Consider the following 21,476-nt stretch of genomic DNA (forward strand, 5'->3'; position numbering starts at 1 on the left):
AGAAAAACAACACTGTTTTGGCCAAGTTGGCACAGTAAGTATTAGTTTGGCACGATCCAACTGAATCACAATAATAACCTGACAAACGAGGTATCGGAGGAAGGCATACATCAGCACTGATCCCCAGATTAAAACAGAAGGCATCAGTTAAAGAGCCTGGATGACACCCAACTCAAGAGTCCTTTCTTGCAAACAGGTTGATCAGCAGAATACCCCATTCTCTGGAGATGGAGCTCAGAACACTGCTTTTCATAGGCCACTCATGATTCTGGGAGAAATTCCTGCTGAGGTGATCAGCCAACCGATCCAGAGCACCTAGTAAATGCGCAGTTGTGGGAATGATATCTTCCTTGATGCAAGTTAAACAAAAACAAAAAAACAAAAAACCACCTTTGCTTCCTGGAGCACTTTCCTTCCTGCTTGTTCACAAGATACATTGCTCTGGTATTGTTCGGTAAGCATGAGGCCAACAAGCACAGCATGCATTTTAAATAGCTCAAAGCTCCAGGACACGGATGTCAAGGGAAACTTGTGTTCTATCCACAAATACTGAACTTTCAATGTCCCTAACTCTGCTCTCCAACCTATAGTGGAGGAACTGGTAACTACAGCCCTGGTTGGTGGAGGACCAACAAGAGAACACCTTCACATACATTGATCTGATCTGTCTACCACTCTAGGAACCCTAGAATGGCCGATGGCACTTGTAATAGGCTAACCAATGATTAACAATTCAGAAGACTTACCAACTTCAAAACAGCTTTGAAGAGGATGAAGGTGCAATCTTGCATGCTGGACTACGCAAGTGCACGAAACCATATGACCTGGCACACATGGAACACAGCTGAAGGGAGATACTGGAAGGACAGACATAAGTGATGAATCGTTTGAAATTGCTTGTTTGGCAGAGAAGCCATCAAAACTTGTAGAATCTAGTTGGGCCCCAATGAACTTTAATTTTCTGCTGAGATCAATGTTTATTTTCCATTGTTCAATATCAGATCCAGTCGATCAGAGAGACGGTGTGAACTAGACATTACAGACTGTCTTTGGACTTGCTATTCACTAACCGATCATCCACATAAGGAAAGACATGATTTTCCCTTTTTTCTGAACTATATGCTGCTGCTACAGTCATGGCACTTAGTAAATACGCATGGGGCCAAAGGGGAGCACTGTATTGATGATGTTGAGCTGCCACTACAATCTCAAACTGTGTGTCTTGGGAAGACCACCACTGGAAATAGGCATCCTAAAGATCAAGAGTAGCAAACGAGTTGCCGTGATCCAAAGCAGGAAGAATCACAGGTAGGGTTACCATGCAGAATCTCATGTATTTTATACATTTATTGAGACTGTGGGAATGGAGATTAGGTCTCAACCTCCCTTGGACTTGGGGATCAGGAAGTACCATGAGCAGAATCCCTTTCCCCAATGTTGAGGGGAAAACTCCTCTATGGTTCCAGAAGCATGCAGTCTGGATCTGCTCTAAGAGCAGTGACTCGTGAGGGTGGTCCCTGAGAAGGGTCTGGGGCAGGTGTGGGAAGGGGGAGAATGGACAATATAACCCGATCCTATAGTGCTTAGGACCCATTTGTCCATGGTTATTGACTCCCAAGAACTGCAGAAGTGAGAGAGCCTGTCCCCAATGGAAGGGATTATTGTCGGGAAATTAATTATTGGAATGTTGCTCTCGACAGCAGAGTCAAATTGGCTGCTTGCCCAAAGCTGTTGGAGGATGGGCTGGCTGGATGAAATTGGAACCAGAAGGCCTTCTTCTGTGATTTGTGTCCCTTCCTGTAGAAATCTTTCTGCCTAGCAGGATAAGTTGAATGCTGGAAATAGCAGAGAGTAGTATTGCTGCTGCTGTTGCTGACTTCCATAATGATATCTCTAATCACTGAAGTACAAACCCACAATGAACATAAAATAGCACGAGTCCTTCAAAAAACATAATACTCATTTTTTTCAGAAAACAAAACAAAACAAAACAAAAACACCAACCATCAAAGGTAAGTCCTCTATGCTTTGTTAGACTTCAGGAATTATAATAGAGTTCTGTAACCACAAAGTTGTTAGGTTTCTGAGTAGCAACCGTGTTAGTCTGTATTCGCAAAAAGAAAAGGAGTACTTGTGGCACCTTAGAGACTAAAATTTATTTGAGCATAGGCTTTCGTGAGCTACAGCTCACTTCATCGGATGCATTTGGTGGAAAATACATTTTTCCACCAAATGCATCCGATGAAGTGAGCTGTAGCTCACGAAAGCTTATGCTCAAATAAATTTGTTAGTCTCTAAGGTGCCACAAGTACTCCTTTTCTTTTCACAAAGTTGTTACAGCTGAGGCCATAATCCTGGACGAAGCATCTGCCATGTCCAGTGTTGACTATAGTGAAGTCTTTGCCACAAGATGACCTTCCACAATGACAAGTACTGCTAAGAAAAGTTCTCCAGCTTTGGGGTGCAGACCATAAGCACATCCGAGTAGAACACACCTCTGCAACCACTCAAAGAAAAACAGGTTTTTAGTCAGACAAGAAATGTTTATCTTCTGGCTGTTTACATTTAAATTAAGTGTTGTACAGTTTACAGTGGGTCTCCTCTCACCAGTCTGAGCCAAATGCTAATGAAGAATTGTGAAAAATTCAGAGAGAAAAGTAACAAGCAGCAGCAAACAGCTGGGGAGGAGGGGAACTATCTGAAGGTGCACAAAGGTTTGCTCTACTATATTTGGGGTGACAAAGAGGACACCTTCTCATCCTTCCCTTAAGTAGCAAACCAACAGCCAGTTTTCTTCTTGAAAGCGGGGTCTCTGCCACGCTTGGTTGAAAATGGTGGAGAGAACTTTGGGTGAGAAGTTTCTTTAGGCAGAGGATAACTTGTTAGTTAAGTTTAGGTTCTAGAAAGTGGTTGAGATTTTATTTTGTATCTAACCATTTGTTTTCAATATTCTTATTCACTAATCATTTGAATTTCTGTTCCTTAATAATGAACTTATTCTTTTGTTTCATTATAAATATATCTAAGTGCTGTGGCATTGAGCAAAGTGGCGATGCAAAGTTGAAACTTCCAAGCTGGCATGTGCTGCTCCTTTAGAAACAGCAGGCCGGGCAATTCTGAGTGTGTTCAGTGGATAACGGGCTGGACACTACAGGGCAATGCTCCAAGGACTCGGAGACTGATGTGTGCCTTTTTCTAACCAATACGAGAGAGCAAGGCTTGTGGAGGCCTGGAAGGCAATGCCTGCATGGCAATGCCTGCACTGCTACAGGCTAGTAGTTTTAGGGAGCTGACCCACAACAGGCACTGACAAAGGTTCCTTATGCTAAGGAAGGTAGTGGTGAGGTGACTCATGGCCCCTGGTACCTCTGGGGAGCATCACAAGTATATCTAGCAGGGTCCCAGAGGAGTCTGCCCTCAGTCCAGTACTATTCAATATTTTCATTAGTGACTTAGATAATATGCATATAAAATTGCAGGTGCCACATAGCTGGAAGGGGTTGCAAGCATTTTGGAGAACAGGATTAGAATTCAAAGTGATCTTGACAAACTGGAGAATTGGTCAGAACTGAACAAGATGAAATTCAATAAAGACAAATACAAAGTACTACACTTAGGAAGGAAAAATCAAACTACAAAATGGGGAATAATGGGTAGGCAGTAATACTGCTAAAGGTCTGGGGATTATAGTGGATCACAAACTGAATGAGTCAATCATGTGATACAGTCCTAAAAAGGCTATATTCTGGGGAGTATTAACAGGAATATCATATGTAAGGCAGGAGAGATAACTATCCCACTCTAGTCAGTGCTGGTGAAGCCCAGCTGGAGTACTGTGGCCAGTTCTTGCGTTAAGGCAGATATGATCGAACTGGAGGGAATCCAGACGACAACCATAAAAAATGGTAAAAGATTTGGAAAACCTGACCTATGAGGAAAGAATAAAAACTAAGTATGTTTAATCTTGAGAAAAGATGACTGAGGGGGAACCTGATAACAAGGGCTGTTATAAAGAGGACAGTGATCAATTGTTTTCCACGCCCAGTGATAGAAGGACAAGAAGTAATGGGTTAAATCTGCAGCAAGGAAGATTTAGGTCAGATATTAGGAAAAAATTTCTAACTTTAAGGCTAGTTAAACTCTGAACTAGGCTTCCAAGGGAGGTTATGGAATCCCCCTCACTGGAGATTTTTAATAAGAGGTTAGACAAACACTTTTCAGAGATGATCTAGATATACTTTGCCTTACCTCAGCATGGGGTGGGGGAGGTGGGGATTAGATGACCTCTTAAGGTCCCTTCCAGCCCTACATTTATGTGATTTATTTTTTTTTTGAAAGGGAGGATTAGGTAGTGTTTTGAAATGGTTTCAGAGCCTGACAAGGAAAGGTGCAAAACCTGTTATGATGCCAGTTGAAGTCTAAAGGAGGAACATCATGTGGCACACCAGTGAGTTGTGGTTTTTTTTTTTTGTTGTTGTTTTTTTTTTTTAATAGTTTCTTATCAGCAAAGAAATAACCAAACCAACACATACTTCTCCAGTTAGATGACTGAAGTTTAGAACTTTGGTGGCAAAGTAACATTCTAAAAGTGTAATGAGCTATACAGCAGATCACAATGCGTTTCTGCATAGAGAAGCTTAAGCTTCCCAGCCATCCCCTACCCCACCAACTTGTGTTAGTGGCCACCCCTACACTTCTTAAATACACAAAACTCATTATTCTGTTATTGTTTCTTATATACTACCCTCATCACTGTAATCACCTTCCAGTACACATTAAAATGATGGGAGTAACATTTCTCAAGTGTTTTACTCTCTCTCTCTCTCTCTCTCTCTCTCCCCCCACAGGGAAAATTGGTAATGTAATGGTTTGTTTTGGTAGCATTTTTTAAAAAAAATGTTTCCCCTACTGAAAAGAACTCGTCAGCCTGCTCCTAAATGAGGGAGAGGGGCTAACTGCACAATACCTTCAATTTTAATCCTGTCTATATATGCTGGATGAAAAATGTTGGCAAAAAGTTCAGGCTAAAGATAAAAATACGTATTTTTTCCATATAAGACAGACATCAATACTTGCCCAAGTCACAATTACACCTTACAAAATATCTAATTAACAGACATCAAATGGAGATTTAATATATGTCAGCAGACTAAAGTTAGAGAGTCCTGTAAAAGTGGGGAGAAAACAATACTAAACAGACAGAGCTAGGAGAAAAAGTAAGCTGCAATATAGGTGGGATACATTTTAAAAACAAGAATGTTTTTGTGTGCGACCTGCCAATGATTAAGCCCCACTCCTTTCAATAATTCAACTTTAGCCCTGTGTGCATGCACGGCACAAGTTGCTAATAGAGGCATTCAAAATATCAACTTAAAACTCGATACAACATACAGAGTTTTACAATATGCAGAAGTTGACACAGTTCAGTTTATTTTCCACTGTTAAAGCCACAGACAAAAAACACATCCAGGATAGAACAACAACTTAAGTAATCAAGTAGGAACTAAAACTTTTACCTCTGTCTCAATGATCCAAAAGAGATTTAGTTAAGAGAAACTATCCCCATCTGAAAGAACTGGTTGGAGAGGGGATCCCAAGATATCTCATAATCCTCCAATTGAGCTGTGGTACACTCCCTTCCCTGAAACGCTCTCTACCTTTATGTGTCTCTCAAAATGAGCCAGAGGACTTCTAGCTAATCCCAAAAAGGAGGGTAGCCAAAGAGATTACATGACAGGGAGAGCTTCAAAATTCAACTAGCGTAGATAAATGTTCATACTTTATGAAGGTTCACCCTTTATGGATTCAGCTATATAGAGGGACAAAAGATGATTAGGACTAACCATAGGTATAATGACAAACGTAAGAGATCACAACCTGGCTCCCTATTTGAAAGGTCAGTTATTCCATAAGCTTTACATCCAATTCCCAAAGAGTATGCATGTGACTGTGGGGGATGTCTATCATTAACTCCTGCCTAATTAAAGCCTGCATGGGTACTTCATAAGACTATGAAAGTGCTGATGGGGCACAATTCTGGCCAAACAGCCTGGATCTAAAAAAAAAAAAATCTGAAATGACATTCTTTTTAAAGGCACTTTAGTTTTGCCTTTCTACCCTTATAAACAATATTTTCCATTTTGTTCTCTCACACCACATACGTAAAGGAAACTGCCTGCTAACAATCTTTTCTCTTGATCTACACAGACACAATGGTTTGCACTGTGCAAGTCAACATGGGGAATCCCACATTTGTGCAGTTTCCCTAGTCATTGAACGGAAAGAGTCTCACAAAAGCAACAATTACATCTATGTGTCTGAACTTTGTACTTTTCTGGTAGCAGCATGAAACTTGATTAGCTGCAGGAACCTAGTCAGTAACGGTACATGCTGCTGTTGTGATGGCAAGAGGCAGAGAGACTGACTGCAGGTAACTGAATGAGCTATCAGAAAGACCCTTTGCACACAGCTTGAAAATGTAGTCTGGAGGACAGGGAGAATGTTCTCTTCTCCACCCACCACAAACCAGTAAAAATGAAACTGAAGTGCCTAGAAAACCAGATCACATACCTGTAAGGAGGTATTTACTATTTCTCTTTTCTTCTCCCAAAATTTAAAAAAAAATATTCAGAGTAATTTGTCTTTTCATAGAATATCAGGGTTGGAAGGGACCTCAGGAGGTCATCTAGTCCAACCCCCTGCTCAAAGCAGGGCCAATCCCCAACTAAATCATCCCAGCCAGGGCTTTGTCAAGCCTGACCTTAAAAACTTCTAAGGAAGGAGATTCCACCACCTCCCTAGGTAACGCATTCCAGTGCTTTACCACCCTCCTAGTGAAAAAAGTTTTTCCTAATATCCAACCCAAACCTCCCCCAATGCAACTTGAGACCATTACCCCTTGTTCTACCATCTGGTACCACTGAGAACAGTCTAGATCCATCCTCTCTGGAATCCCCTTTCAGGTAGTTGAAAGCAGCTATCAAATCTCCCTTCATTCTTCTCTTCTGCAGACTAAATAATCCCAGTTCCCTCAGCCTCTCCTCATAAATCGTGCTCCAGCCCCCTAATCATTTTTATTGCCCTCCACTGGACTCTAATTTTTCCACTGCCTTCTTGTAGCATGGAGCCCAAAACTGGACACCGTACTCCAGATGAGGCCTCACCAATGCTGAATAGAGGGGAAATGATCATGCTTTTTACTACAAGGCGAACATTAATGCCCAACTTGTGACAGAACACTCAGCTATTTGCTAGTGCAGTGTCAAAACACAAAATTTGGTCTGTAAAGAATGGTGGGAGCCATACTTGTTGTTAGGAGTAGCTCCTTCCCATTAATTCACAGTACACTTTTGGCTTAAATTAGCCTACTTTGCAAGTGATTTGGTTGTGCAGTAACTGCCCAACTCCAACACAGAATTCACATGCATGCTTCAAGAATGGCCCAGGAGATTAGCACTAATACTGCCAATCCTTTGATTTTATCTCAAGTCTCAGAGAAAAACACTAAATTATAGAAGTCCCAGCTCTTTGAGACAGGCAAATATGTCAGAAGCTCAGCTTGCATTTAAGTTTCTAGCCCTCATGGTTGCAGGAAAAAAAAAAAACTCTTGAAAATGTGATCTGTAAAGTGTTAAAAACCAGAAAGCAAATAAAAATGAACCCCAAATTAATTTAATAAGATCCCATAATTTTGGGGCCTGACTTATGCTTTTTGAGTGTTTGGGAATGGAAATAATATAGCTGCTGGCCACGTGTTTTCATCCCTCATATGCAAAACTTGACAAACTCCCCACTCCTCCTCAGAAGATTCTGTGGAGGGGTAGAGAAGTCCAGCTAGCACAGGAATTAAAATGCTGGCCACTTCTGCAGTAAAGGGCAATCCAGGTCCAAATCCCAATTTACATTCTTTCATTCAGAGTAGGGAATAAAAGTTACAAGCAGCATCAGTAGTAACAGGTGTGAGAACAATCATAATGACTGAAGACTCAAACTGGACATTTGTGACCATGAGAACTTGAGAGCCAAAATGTGTTAGGGTAAGCCTGCCAAAGCAGCATGTGTGGGAGTTTTGTGCTACATGCAGGTAAAACTATTGCTAGACTGTGGTAAACAGTTCATTGTCACATGATGAGCCACGTAGATCCCCAAGATTAAACACTTGAAAATACTTTGCATACACAAAAGATGCCCCTTTACAGTTAGATTTTAAGTATTACTTAAGATGCATTTTTGTTTAAGAAGTTATTTATACAAAATCTATTGAGCAAGATAGATTTGGGGGAGGGTGCAAATAGTGTCACCTAGACCAGTGGTTCTCAAAGCCGGTCTGCCGCTTGTTCAGGGAAAGCCCCTGGTGGGCCAGACCGGTTTGTTTACCTGCTGCGTCCGCAGGTTCGGCCAATCGCAGCTCCCACTGGCCGCAGTTCGCCACTCCAGGTCAATGGGGGCTGCAAGAAGCGATGCGGGCCAAGGGAGGTGCTGGCCACCCTTCCCGCAGTCCCCATTGCCCTGGAGCAGCGAACCGTGGCCTGTGGGAGCCGCGATTGGCTGAACCTGTAGACACGGCAGGTAAACAAACCCATCCGGCCTGCCAGGGGCTTCCCCTGAACAAGCGGCAGACCGGCTTTGAGAACCACTGACTTAGACGACAAATCGCAGAGCTCCACTTCACCGTCCCACCTCTCTCAGGCAATGCTTTTGAATAGCCATTGAATGCCAAAGTACCATTCAAGTAAAATATTTCAATTACAAACACTTCTGGAAAATTTCTGTGTAAGTAATTTTTGACTGTTCCAGACAGAACCAAGTTTTTGATCTACAGTAAAGATGTGTATGCATATAGTCAATACATAGCAAAAACTCACTGTATGTAGGTTTAAAAATTTAGAAACTAATTTTAGTACCGATATTAAAATAAGAGCCTGTAGATCACTAGTTCAAATCCAGCCAAAGACAATAATGGCCTGAATTCAGTGTGGTGGATTCAGTCCCATTTATAGTAGGAAGGTTCCCAGACACCAGAATTGTCACCTTTGCTTTCTCCTGGGCCTCCCTGTAAAGACTGCCAAGATTACCCTCCCTCACCACCTCCCCCTGAAAACAGAAACGTCCCCACAAACCATGCTTGAGTTTCACTATTAGAACAATGTAAAGAAAGCATGCACAGCTTTTTCACAAGCCACACAACAGGCCAGAGAAGTTTGGGCTCAGTAGTTGTTGATCCAACATTTTTAAGGAGCACCAAAAATCACAAGCAGCTGATTTCTATGCTAAAGAGTAGAGTCCTACACGGATACAAAACTTGTATCCATGGATGCGGGTGTCTGTGGCGCTGCAGCGCTCTATCGGGAACCGCAGCAGTGAAAGCAGCAGCCCGACAGGCTGCCAAACCCAGGAGCCAGTGCCCTATGCCGGCGGTGCCTCCAGCATGCCTGAACCACCCCACAACCCCTGGTGGGCAGCGCTGGGGTAGGTACAGCCACACCAGAGGAACTGCTGGCACACAGTGCTGGCTCCTGGGGACAGTGGCCCACTGGGCTGCTGCTTTTGCCGCTGTGGTTTCCAGTAGAGCCCTACAGCGCCGTGGATACCAATTTATATCCGCAGATATAAATTTTGCATCCACGCAGGGCTCTACAGAAGAGCAGGAAACCATCACCAAAGAGTCAGCATAATTTAAAAAACTTTTCTTGCGTATCATGCAATACTGCCTGCTCAATCCACTCAGTTGTACAATAGTGTTTAGAACAGCATTACTTTACATCTGAATAGAAAAGACCTGGAAAAGTGACCCTAGCATAGAAATTTGACTTGTGCTTTATGCACCTGATGGTGTGGGAAGAATAAGTCCCTGTAAGAAAAGCCTCTCTCAAACATGCCCTGAGCTCTGTAAAATGCCAAGGTGTAGTAGCAAATTGCCCGGTGGCTCCTCAGCCTCAGGCACCGATTCAGCAACACATGCTTTTAACTTTGTGTTCAACTTACACACATATTTAAGTGCTTTGCCAAATTGGGGCTTAAGAGACCATGAGTCAACCTATGCAGAGCCCAGGCACTTGGAACCATTAGGCCTAACTGTTACCTTTAGTTCTGATATTAGTGAAATGAACAACCTCTCCTGTAGGTAGAATGGCCAGAAATGAGTGTTTCAGCAAAAAGAGGTTCAATTTAAGTTACTAGCAGAAAGAGCAAGAGTTAAATGGGTCTTCCCCTCAAATGAAAGGAGATGTTCATAACGTCCATATGGGTGGGCAAACAAAGCAAGAATACAAATTTCATATCCAGGAAAAGAAGAAGAAGAAGGCGGCTGCTCATTAATATTCTGTGCAGTGAAAATTTCCATTAGTCTCCCACAAATGAAAAATGCAAATAGCTATGTTGAGGAGCTCGAGCAGAACAAAAATTTTAGTGTCAAATTATAAGTTATCATCAAGAACAAAAAGGGTTTCTCTGCTCTTTATTCATTCTGAGTTTCTGGAACCGCTCACAATGGGACACGCAGAAACTATTGCTAGAGTACCTGATTTAGTCTCAGGTTTCTTAGATGACAGAAAAGCCTGTCATCAAAAGGGATTAAAAAAAATATCTTTTTCACATCAGAAGGATCACCAGCTGCAATCCATTGCATCACTGGTCTCTGGCACACATTCATAGACCCTGCCTCACACAGCAATATAAATACACAAAAGCTCTTTTATAAGGGTTCGAAGAAAGTGCAAAGGAATAGGTTCAACCTGATGTATCTACCTGAATCCAAGTACTCAGAACAGTAAAAGGTTTTAATTACCAACTCACGCTTACCTTTTATTGTCTCTGTAAAAAGCAATAATTGGTATACTGTACACCTATTGTAGTGCATATAAAATGTAATATGGATGAGAGCTGTTCCATTAGCTAACTAGATGCCTTACAGAAGAGGGAGCTTGGCAGGTGGTTAACTATTGTGGTTAATATGAACCCAGATGTTCAAAAGATACTGAATTTGAAGTCTGGGTTTTAAGATTACCATGAAAACTTTGTGGAATTGCTGGAGACACACACAGACATGTTTTCGCTCATCTAAATAGCGTGGACCAGAATTTATCAGTATGTACAAAGAGATACAAGGGCCCTAAATTTTTGAAGAGCGACTTCACTAGCCAGTCTGAACTCAGAAGTGGTTTTGTTAGAAGAAAACACAGTTTAAAGAGTTCTTGCACACTAAAACTCCTGTGTTAACTTAAAATATCCTATTAATAGGATGTGTCACAGTACAATATGCCTCTTCAATTCTGTGCTCTATAGCCACTATAAAGGAAAAATTGTAATCAATCCAAACACAGCAGGAAAATGTGTGATGGTGTATACTTGGATAGTTAGTATGTGAAACACATACTGTAAAATCAGAAATGTTACATTTCACTTTATTAATTTCCGAAACACAACTACTATGAAAGTCAGTAAGTTGCTATAAAATATAGAGTAACAAATATGGATCTGTTACTACAAAAGCTAAACAAAATAAATGCATCATGCTTGCATGGTATCTGACAGACCTACAAGTGGAACAGATTTTAAAACTAGGGGTACTCAAACTTAGAAAACCCTGCTGCCAGACATCAATAGCCTGAAGACATCAGACCCCAAACATTTCAATATTAGTGCATTCTATATAGACTTCCATACAGGTACTATGTATTCACATCAGCCTGTTCCATTGAGGAAGTAACCGGATTGCGAGCTACTTGCAGCGTAACGTGGAGGTGAAGTCATGACTTGTGAGGTCTGCATCTGAAGAACAGCAGCAGTTCTTAGCCTCTGGATTAGGCAAGTCCTGAGGGCATTATTCAGTCTATTCAAGATGAAATCTTCTCCCCTTCAACCCAATCCATAAAGTGGGAGCAAAAGACACAGGTGTGACCTATATTCCTCGAGTCTGTAGCTGCATCTTACCCATTTATCCATTCTCCCCCCTCTACTTTTTCCCCTCTTTTCTACGTACTTCAGAATTGGACACAAATTGCAATCTTATCTCCCTACTGCCTTTCATGGCTCTCTCCTCACTTCCTCTGCCTCTTTACATGCCCCTTTTTTCTCCACTTCTCTTCCCCAGATCCTACACCTCCTTTCTTCCAGATCCCTTTGTCTTTAGAACGGACATGCTGCTGTCCTGCCTGCTCAGTAAGCATCATTGTTCTTTGTGTTGTACGCCCCTGCAGGAGAATAGGTACTCTGGATAGGAAGTTGCTCAAAAAACATGCAAAAAACCCAGGTACAGGGCCTTGGAGGGGGAAGGAGGGAGGAGAAGCCACCTGCTACTCTTCACCGTTAGCCCTCAAGTCAAGGAGCATTAATATAGCACTTTCCTCCACCCCTTTCACCATTCACTGACCCTAAAAAACCAAAACACAATGCTTTGTTAACAGAGTTACGGTTGAGTAGCACTGCCTCATGCCCTTCCAGAGTATGGATGAACTTAAATCTCAGAGCCAAGAAAAAGAATTAAGGTTATGTGTATATACAGTAGAACAGACCGATCAATCACACACCCCTCATTTTGAAGTGGGAAGTACACAATCAGGCAGCAGCAGAGACAACAACAAAAAAAGCAAACAGCACAGAACAGTGTTAAACAAACTACTAAAAAATAAAGGGAAAGTTTAAAAAAAGATTTGACATGGTAAGGAAACCGTTTCTGTGCTTGTTTCATTTAAATTAAGATGGTTAAAAGCAGCGGTTTTCTTCCACAAAGTAAAGTTTCAAAGCTGTATTAAGTCAATGTTCAGCTGCAAGCTTTTGAAAGAACCATAATGTTTTGTTCAGAGTTATGAACAACCTTCCATTCCTGAGGTGTTCAGAACTCAGATTCTCCTGTACATATACACTCCCTCAAATCTGTATCCACTACAGCCCCTTCACAGTTCAGAGGACTATCCAATCTGAGCATGTGTTTTGGTCCCTATGCCTAATTCCCGGGGGCAAAGTTAAAGTTGGGGGGTAAACAGTTATGTAAGTTTAGCCACCCTCTACCTTCTGGAAGGGTATGAGATAGAGCAAGGCAAACTCAGTTTTCATTAATATAGAGTTGACAGAGCATCTCCCCTGCTTAAGGAAATAGTGGTAGAGAGACTGAGGGGTATCTCTCTGAGCTTCAACCTCCTCCTGGAGCTTTTATGTCCTTGTTAAGCTTGGAAGGGCCCTGGGTACTGGGAATGGTGGCATGGCTATGAGGACATGCACCAGCTGGACATGCAAAGGGAGAGGAAACAGTGGTGCTTGAGTCTCCTACCCCAAATCTGGGGTTAGTATATGGGGAAGGCGTTCTGCCCACATTTCTGCAGTATGAGGCTCACAGAGGTATGAAATGGCCCATTCATTGTAATAAAGATTTTTTCAGTTGGATGAAAATGAATGTCTTCCCTTCCACAGTTGCCCCACATCAACATACCAGCTTCATATTCCGGACACAAAACTGCATTGGATACATTGGACTCTCCCAGGGGGGACTTAGACAAATGGCATTAGGGGCAGGATTTGTTCCCTTAAGTCAACACGAGCACGTTTTTCAGTTTGTGTCAAAGGACTTCCTGAGGAAACAGCTTGTAGAGATGTGAACTGTCTGTTAAAAGAAAACTGTACTAAATATTTTATAGTATATTAATTTGAAATATTTCTGAAGTGGTCCTTGGTAAAGCTGAATAGCTGAGCTCAGGGACAGTCCCACTATAAATGTTATAAGGGTCACAGCCTTAGTTTTGTCCTAGTTTTGCGCCAAAAGTTCTAAGAATCTGAAAACATTAAAAAGGAGCATACTTTGTGGGGACTGTATCTTGGAAATCCTCTGACCAAATGACTACAAATTTACAAAACTTTCAAAAGGACCTGCTAGTCAAAGCAGAAAGCAGGCAGAGAGTAGGAGCAGTGTGCACAGCGGACATTCTGAGGACAAAATTTAAACTCGCTCCTTGGGTGGTGATCAGGTTCAATGGCTATATGTTGCACTAATCTACCCCGTGACTAACGTCAAGTATGCCTCTATACACTCCTGCTTGCAACACAGCAAGAATCTTGCAGCACATGCACAAGTCACCCTCACTTTGGTGTGGAACTTCAGTGTCAGCAGCCTACAGAACCAGAGAAAACCCCTAATATTTTAAAACAGGGTTTGCCCAGTATGTCAGTGGGTGCCAGACAAAAGCCAGGATCAAACCCATTTGAGTGATCACTTTTTAGTGGGGATAGTATCCGTGTAGAGAGATACTATAGTGAGAGCCACCTCTGGACTATGAACTTATACAAATGGGAGCATTCTAAGTAAAGGACTGAAGACCTTCCAATGATTTGGAAGCAACCAGACACTTAACAAGCCAGCAGTTTATTCTATCACTGATCCAAGAACTTTGCAATTATTGTATGTATTTGATTCCTTTAGCCAATTTTAACTCTCGCCTTTCTTTCTTTTTATAAATAAACCTTTAAATATTAGATACTAAAGGACTGGCAATAGCGCAATTATTGGGTAAGATCTCTGAGTTGTATATTGACCTGGGTATGAAGCTGGCCTTTTGGGATCAGAAGAACCCTTTTGTTTGATAAAATTGGTGTTAAATAACCACTCATCATTAAGTCTAGCATCTGGCTGTTGAATCCAGGACTGGAATACCTAAGGAGGCTGAATTTCTGACTTCTTGTCAGCCAGTGTGGTGAGACAGAAGTTTACTTTTGTTGCTGGTTTGGTATCTCTCATGGAAGAATAATCATCAGTTTTGGTGTGTGTCTGCCCTTTTTCCCAGCGGCTTGTCCTGAATTTGATATCGTCAGTTGTGACCCACGGAGGCACGGTGACAGTTGGTAACCTGGAGATCCAGTCCAAAAGTGGGTTGAATCATGGGATTTCACTCAGAAGTGCAGGTGTTGGACCTGTACAAGGTGTTACTTGTAAAAAGGCTCCAATAGGTCAGGAGGAGAGAGGCAGGTCAAAGATATAGTCCATCTTGAACCATGATGGAGAATCTTAACTTTCATTTCTCTTTATTTCTAATACTCATAGTTGTGAAACATAGGTTGTGACCCAAGTACATGCTAAAGGCTTAAAAACCAAGAAGGCAGGTAAAAGGCACTCCATTTTTTCCTTCTTAAATCTCAATTCTGTTCATCTACTGACTAAACCAAATATGAATAATTAAGACTTTTTAAACATACTGAATATATTTTAGATAACTGGATAGCTCATCTTCAATCTTTGTGTTCTTCCACATGCTAGAAGCCTTTTCTGCACTGATTGTTTTTCTTAAGGCAAGTCCACTTCAGCCCTGCAAGACTGACTGTTCACTATTCAGGTTTACCTGTCCCCATTAAGTTCCCCCCACTTGTATTAATCATCTCTTCAGGTGTGTTTGTAGTACACATTAAGCACAATGGCAAGTTTTGTCCTGTTCTCTGGAATTTGGTCTACCAATGTTCTCTTCACATTTCCTCATCATACACTGATTCCTGTTCTATCCCTCCAATCTTTAAGTCAGGGGTAGCTTTTATGTCCCCTCTGATGCCTCATTATTTTGATGTTAAGAATTTTATTAACTCCCTTAAACTGAATAACTGCATTTTCCTTACATCTAGCAAAAATAACTATATTTGCATCAGTCATCTTCACCTTTGCCACAAAGTTTATTTTGTGTGGCCACAGAACCTTTGATTAGCAAGAGTTCTGACCATCCTTCATCTCTCTATTTAATTCTGTTGTCTTTTCAAGATAGGCTTCTTATTCACACCTTGGAATTCTATTTATAGCCACCAATACACCTACCCACTTTCTTTTCAGGCTGTTGTATTCTGTGTACGCTCATATATTTCTTCACTGCTTGACTTTATCATCATTTAGCCTCAATTTGTTCAAGAAAGCTGGGGAAACTTCCATATTTTCTTCCAACGTGCTTAAACAGAAATTACACATTCAAAACCCATCACACAATTGCCATAGATGACCTCTGAACAAAGGGTAATAAGCAGCTGAATGTCTACAATATTGAAATTTCCTGAATTAAACATGTCCAAGTTCAAAATTCATGGAGCACAGCTTTGTCTTTGATTCTAGTCTAGACAACAAGATTTGTCACTTAGAATAAAACGTATATAATCTACCATTCGTTACAAAGAACAAAAACTAGTCACAGTTCACTGTGGGATGTATTTGCCCATTTTTTAGGATTTCTCAACCATCATTTGAAATAGTGCAAGGAAAGAGGCTCTTTAAAAAAATAAATCTTACCCATATTATACAAGAAATTATATCTCCCTAACTAGTACAAAAAACTTTCCACCAAGGAGAGTCAATTTTGTTTGACCAGGAAGCTTATGCTACCCGTGCTTCCCTCCCATAACCTATGATGGACTTGAAGAAAAAAAATCCCACATCACTGGATGCACATGCACTCATATGCAGAGCCATTAATACATCAAGAGAGATTAGAGGCCTAGAAAGAACAATAATTTCTGAATAATAAAACGGCAACTCTTTCTGAAGAGGTGTCAAACTGGTTTTTTTACATTCTAGTGTTAATTATATTATTACAGGTTACTAAAATAAGGGAAATATTTGTATGCATCACAGGTTGTTACAGTCTCTCTTATTCTGTGCTTTATATAGCAAAAATGAAGATTTATCAAGGATGATAAAGTACACCTTTTGTATGGAAGCAACAGGGTCAGATATGAATTAATCTGTTGTGAAAACAACTACTCAGCTCAAAATTAGTGTTCACGTTTAAATTACAACCAAGAGTATCACTAGAAGCCATTGTAGGACTTTTAATCAGGCTAGTTCATTTCAAGTCTAAACACTAACAAAACCAAAATGATGGCAGCAAGGCAAAAAAAGAAAACAAGCATACCACCCAAAAAGTAAGTTATCATCAGCCAAGATTATCAAGAAGCAGAGACTCTCTCTCTCCAACTGCCACATACCTTGGATGCTTGGGGAGTTGATATCACATGGACAGTGCTGGGTTTGACTCCATTAGCCTTAGGTCGCTTATAGAGGGCAAACCTGCTTTTCCTACGTCCTCTGTCACCATTAGGCAGGGAGCCATTGTACCTAAGAACAGACAGGAAGTTCATGTTTATTCCAGACTCTTTGGCATGCAGCAGTGAAGGGAAGCAGAGTTGGAAATGAAACCATCAGATCACATGCCATAAAGATTACAAAGCAGGAGGCAGCACACCCTGGAGCAAGAAAGTTTACTTACTAGATAGAACCAATAAGTACAGCTTTCATTTTCTAAAGAGTGTGAACAAGTTGGTGAATCTGAACTTAAACACTTTCACTTATCTTAAGAGATCCTGTTTGCTATGAAAGGCTGACAGTTGAATGCTTGTTTTATAAGGTATGGAAACATTTCTGCACTATATTGGAACACCGGTCTAGCCTTATGACTCCCAAAATTTCTGTACTTTGAATGCAATTCTAACTTTTCTGCACATTTTAGAGTATTGGAAGTTTTTGAAACTTTGTTTCTCCCTTCCTTTCGCCAGAAACCACTGGGGTAAAGGAAAATGGTTTCTAGAAAAAGTTCTTAAGTCCTTAGAGGTACATCCCATTGAAAGAATGGGATTTATGCTCCTAAATCACTTAGGATCTTTTTAAAAATCTACCAGAGGTCTAATGAGGTTTGATTTATTATTTTGGAAATTTAAAACCTGACCTCCTTGTCAGTGAAATGAGACACTTGAATGAAATCATTAATCAGCCTTCCTCAGGAATACGATATGTATTAATATTCTCTACCACTTTCCTTTCTCTCTATAGAGAGCAGCCCCAAAATACTAGTTATCCAGAGGAACATGATCCAGCGTCAGCAAGAATTCAGTTTCCTTCCAGGAACGGATTCTTTGGGGGTGCACAAGCCTCAAAATGCCTAGCTCTCCCAAATCCTTTGGTGAGGAAGATTCTTACTGCAGTCCTTGTGCACAATGCAATGTACTTGTGAGCTCTCTGAACAGACTAGGATCAGCTTTATAAATATGCCCCCCAGGTTTCTCTTTCCTCAGTGCAAAGAGCAGAGATGCCTCTCCATAAATCAGTTCCTGCCCATTAAATGAGAAAAGGGTCCTGGAGAAAAATATAGTATGATCAGGTAAACAAACTATACCATAATGCATATGTACAAAGTGGCCAAATAACAGTTGTACGGGTAACCGTAATTCTGGCGTTTCCTAACTTGAGTGCTCACTTTTGCAGTCTGAATGTTTTTAGCATTTTATATACACACACACACATATACACACACAAAGACAGCAATACCTGTGAAATATGCTGGCGGGTTTTAGCCTGCCTCAAAACAATACTCTTTCTACTCAAGTTTTCAAACAGGAAATATCTACATGTGTAGAAGTAACTCCTTAAGAGATCATACAAAGAATAATTAGCATCATTTTACGTTTTCTTGTATTTTTAAATTAAAGTTTTGCTATGTAAACAACTGAATATTTAGTACCAGATCCTAGTAGGGCTACTTGATAACTGAGAAAGATATGGAACACTGCAGTTTCCATGCAAGAACAGTCTCAGTATTTTAAGTACACTACAGGGTTATGCGGGAAAAGGCTATTTTGTTGAACTTCCTATCTTGCATGACTTTTCTGCATTAGTTAACTAACTCCTATCTCTGAATGACAGAGGTTTTAATGGAGATTTTTAGCTAGTATTTTCCATCCATGAAGCTGCAGAGACACTTCTTTTGCTCTTGTAATTCACTTGGATTCCCCTGATCACAGATGGCATGTTTTCATGAAGATCCAAATCATGTCTTTTTTTTAATATACAAAAATTAAATTAGTGGCAAGATATAAGGTATATCTATAAAGATCGTTCACCGTCATAAGATGGCAACATTTTATAACTATTCCCTTCCCAAAATGCAACAGCAGCTTACAAAGTATGTGTGGTAGAGTCTTATAAATATACGGAGGTATACAAGTAGAAGAATATCTATTATTTAAGCTTTGACATTTATAGTGAAGCCAAAGGGCTAGAAAAATGTTTCCATTTAGCGCCTAAAGGCAGAAAGTTGCACCAGGAATAGGGACAAATATTTATGTTATGCTTCAAATTTTAGTGCAGCTGCTTTTATTTTGCCTCCAGGACTGGCAATCTAGAATATCAAATACAGTTATTAAATGTGCATAAATGTTATATCAATGCTTAATGTCATGGAATCTCCCTCACTCCTCACCACAAGTAACAGTTTACATATAAATGGGTACATCATATCTCTAGACACATTAACACTTAAATGCGAAAGATACAAACATATCATTAAACTCCATGAAAAGCCAACCTATAAAGTCTAAATCCTCTCAACTCCAAAAAAAAGACTGCAGCAGATGTGATTTGCAACAAACCTAGTCTTTAAAACTTAGAAAAAGCAAATTCCAGAGTTAAAGGACCTTTAATGAGAACACCCTCCTCATGTGCATGTCTCAGGGGATGTTGCCTGGAGTATACTAAATCAGTGGTTTTCAAACTTTTTTTCTGGGGACTCAGTTGAAGAAAATTGTTGAGGCCCGCAACCCAACGGAGCTGGAGATGAGGGGTTTGGGGTGTGGGAGAGACTCAGGGCTGGGGCAGAGAGTTAGGGTGAGGGCTGTGGTGGGGCCGGGAATGAGGGGTTCAGGGTGCAGGCTCTGGGCTGGGGAAGGGGGTTGGGGTGCAAGCTCTGGGTGGGGCTGGGGATGAAGGGGTTGGGGCTCAGGAGGGGGCTCAGGGCTCGGGCAGGGGATTGGGGCACAGATTTACCTCCAGCGGCTCCCGGTCAGCAGTGCCGCCTGTCCTGGCGCTGCGCCCAAAGTGGCCAGCAGCAGGTCCAGCTCCTAGGCGGAGGCTCACAAGTGGCTCCGCATGGCTCTCGCCCATAGGCGCTGCACCCCCCCAGCTCCAATTGGCCGGAGCACCATGCCCTACCCCCCTCTTCCCCCAGAAGCCGGACCCGCTGCTGGCCATTTCCGCAGCACAGTGAGGTGTCAGAACAGGTAGGCACTAGCCTGCCTTAGCTGGGCAGCACCGCCGACAGGATCTTTCACATGCCTTGCATGCCATGACCCAGTAGTGGGTCGCGACCCAAACTTTGAAAAAACGCTGTCCTAGATGTCCTAAAGTGTCTGGATACAGCATGCAGAAAAGATGGACTTGGGATGCACCTACACTATTTTTCCCCTTAAAAGTTTCTTGGTAGTAATAATGGTGGGAAAGCTGATTTAGACCTGGCACTGGCTTTTTATACAGGACCATATAACCCTATGGGATAAGAACTCTGCTGGCAGCCTGGCAGCACTCACAGCATTGTAAACACAAGTGGCAACGAGATTCAGAAAGAAAATGTAGACAAGGTCACAGATGTACAGGACCAAATACATAAAGGCTTTAGAGACCTTGTATTGTACCTAGAAACAAACTGAAAGCCTTTGGCGCTCCTAGCTCTAACTGTGTGCACTTGGGTGTATCACTTGTATCTCCTTTCCACTCTATGAAATAGGAAATATACTGCTGTAGTTATCCCTCACAATGGCATTGTGATAGTCAATATTTGTATAAGTTTTTGAAAATGCAGAGTGCCATGGCAGTGTTACATATCATTACTACTACAGTATTACATGATTAGGCAATTTAGGGCCTCAAACAGCATTTTAGAAAGGTAGGCCAGCAGCAATTAGGTTTTCTATTGAGAAACAGCAGCAGTTTTGCTTTCCATCATTTGCATCAATCTAGTGACACAAATGCCATCATGTAAAGAGACATTTCTTAGTACAAGCCTCTGTCACTCAACAAACTTAAATCAAAATGCCTCACCCAGTTTAATTTGGAAAGGACTATAGACAGATTATAGACCAAGAAGTTAGTTTTCTCCCCACCTCAATGAATCATATGAAATCTCTACAGTGAGGAAGTACTTGACATAGGTTTCAAAGTAAAGTCAGAGGCAAAAGACAGACTTTAGTGTCAGTGGTGATCCTCTTCAACATGACAACTTATTCCATTTCAACTTCATATATTACTGTGCTATACAGTCTGGACACAATTAGCATTTAGAGTTAGATACTTGCTTGAGATCTATTATGCAGCATGATGGTAAACTTCATTGCTTTGTACAGGTGTGGTTGAAAGAGGCCCTTCAAGTTCTGGTTGATTGGGAGGCCTTATTAGAGAACCTCCATTTGCTTTTTTGGGAATGTATTAATAAAAGACTCCCACAAGAAGTACCTTATTTGGTGGTTATGTTAATGAATACTGGAACTTCCAGTTTACATTTTAAAATACCGACAAGGAAATATTTTACTTCATTATACAAGACTGAGGATTTTTCCCCCATTTTGGATTATAATCAGTGATATTTACTTTTGTAGATAGGGAAGCCAAGGCTTACTGTTTCAGAAAATTTAACCTCAAGTTGTTTCAGCATTGATTTTTTAACCTATCACTCCCTCTGAAATAGATTTTACTCAAT

The 21,476-nt window shown here is 41.1% G+C and overlaps 1 protein-coding gene across 3 annotated transcripts in view; it reads right to left on the reverse strand.

Annotated features, from left to right (window-relative positions):
* Nucleotides 1-21,476, reverse strand: part of PELI2 (pellino E3 ubiquitin protein ligase family member 2) — a 138,871-nt gene that overhangs the window by 62,631 nt on the left and 54,764 nt on the right. For all 3 annotated transcript variants that reach the window (XM_043517648.1, XM_038406513.2, XM_043517649.1), the window contains one exon: nt 16,942-17,071. In XM_043517648.1, coding sequence (XP_043373583.1) covers nt 16,942-17,071 — 130 coding nt within the window. The remainder of the gene's footprint in view (nt 1-16,941; nt 17,072-21,476) is intronic.

Source organism: Dermochelys coriacea, chromosome 6 (assembly GCF_009764565.3).
Source record: "Dermochelys coriacea isolate rDerCor1 chromosome 6, rDerCor1.pri.v4, whole genome shotgun sequence".
Taxonomy (NCBI): domain Eukaryota; kingdom Metazoa; phylum Chordata; order Testudines; family Dermochelyidae; genus Dermochelys; species Dermochelys coriacea.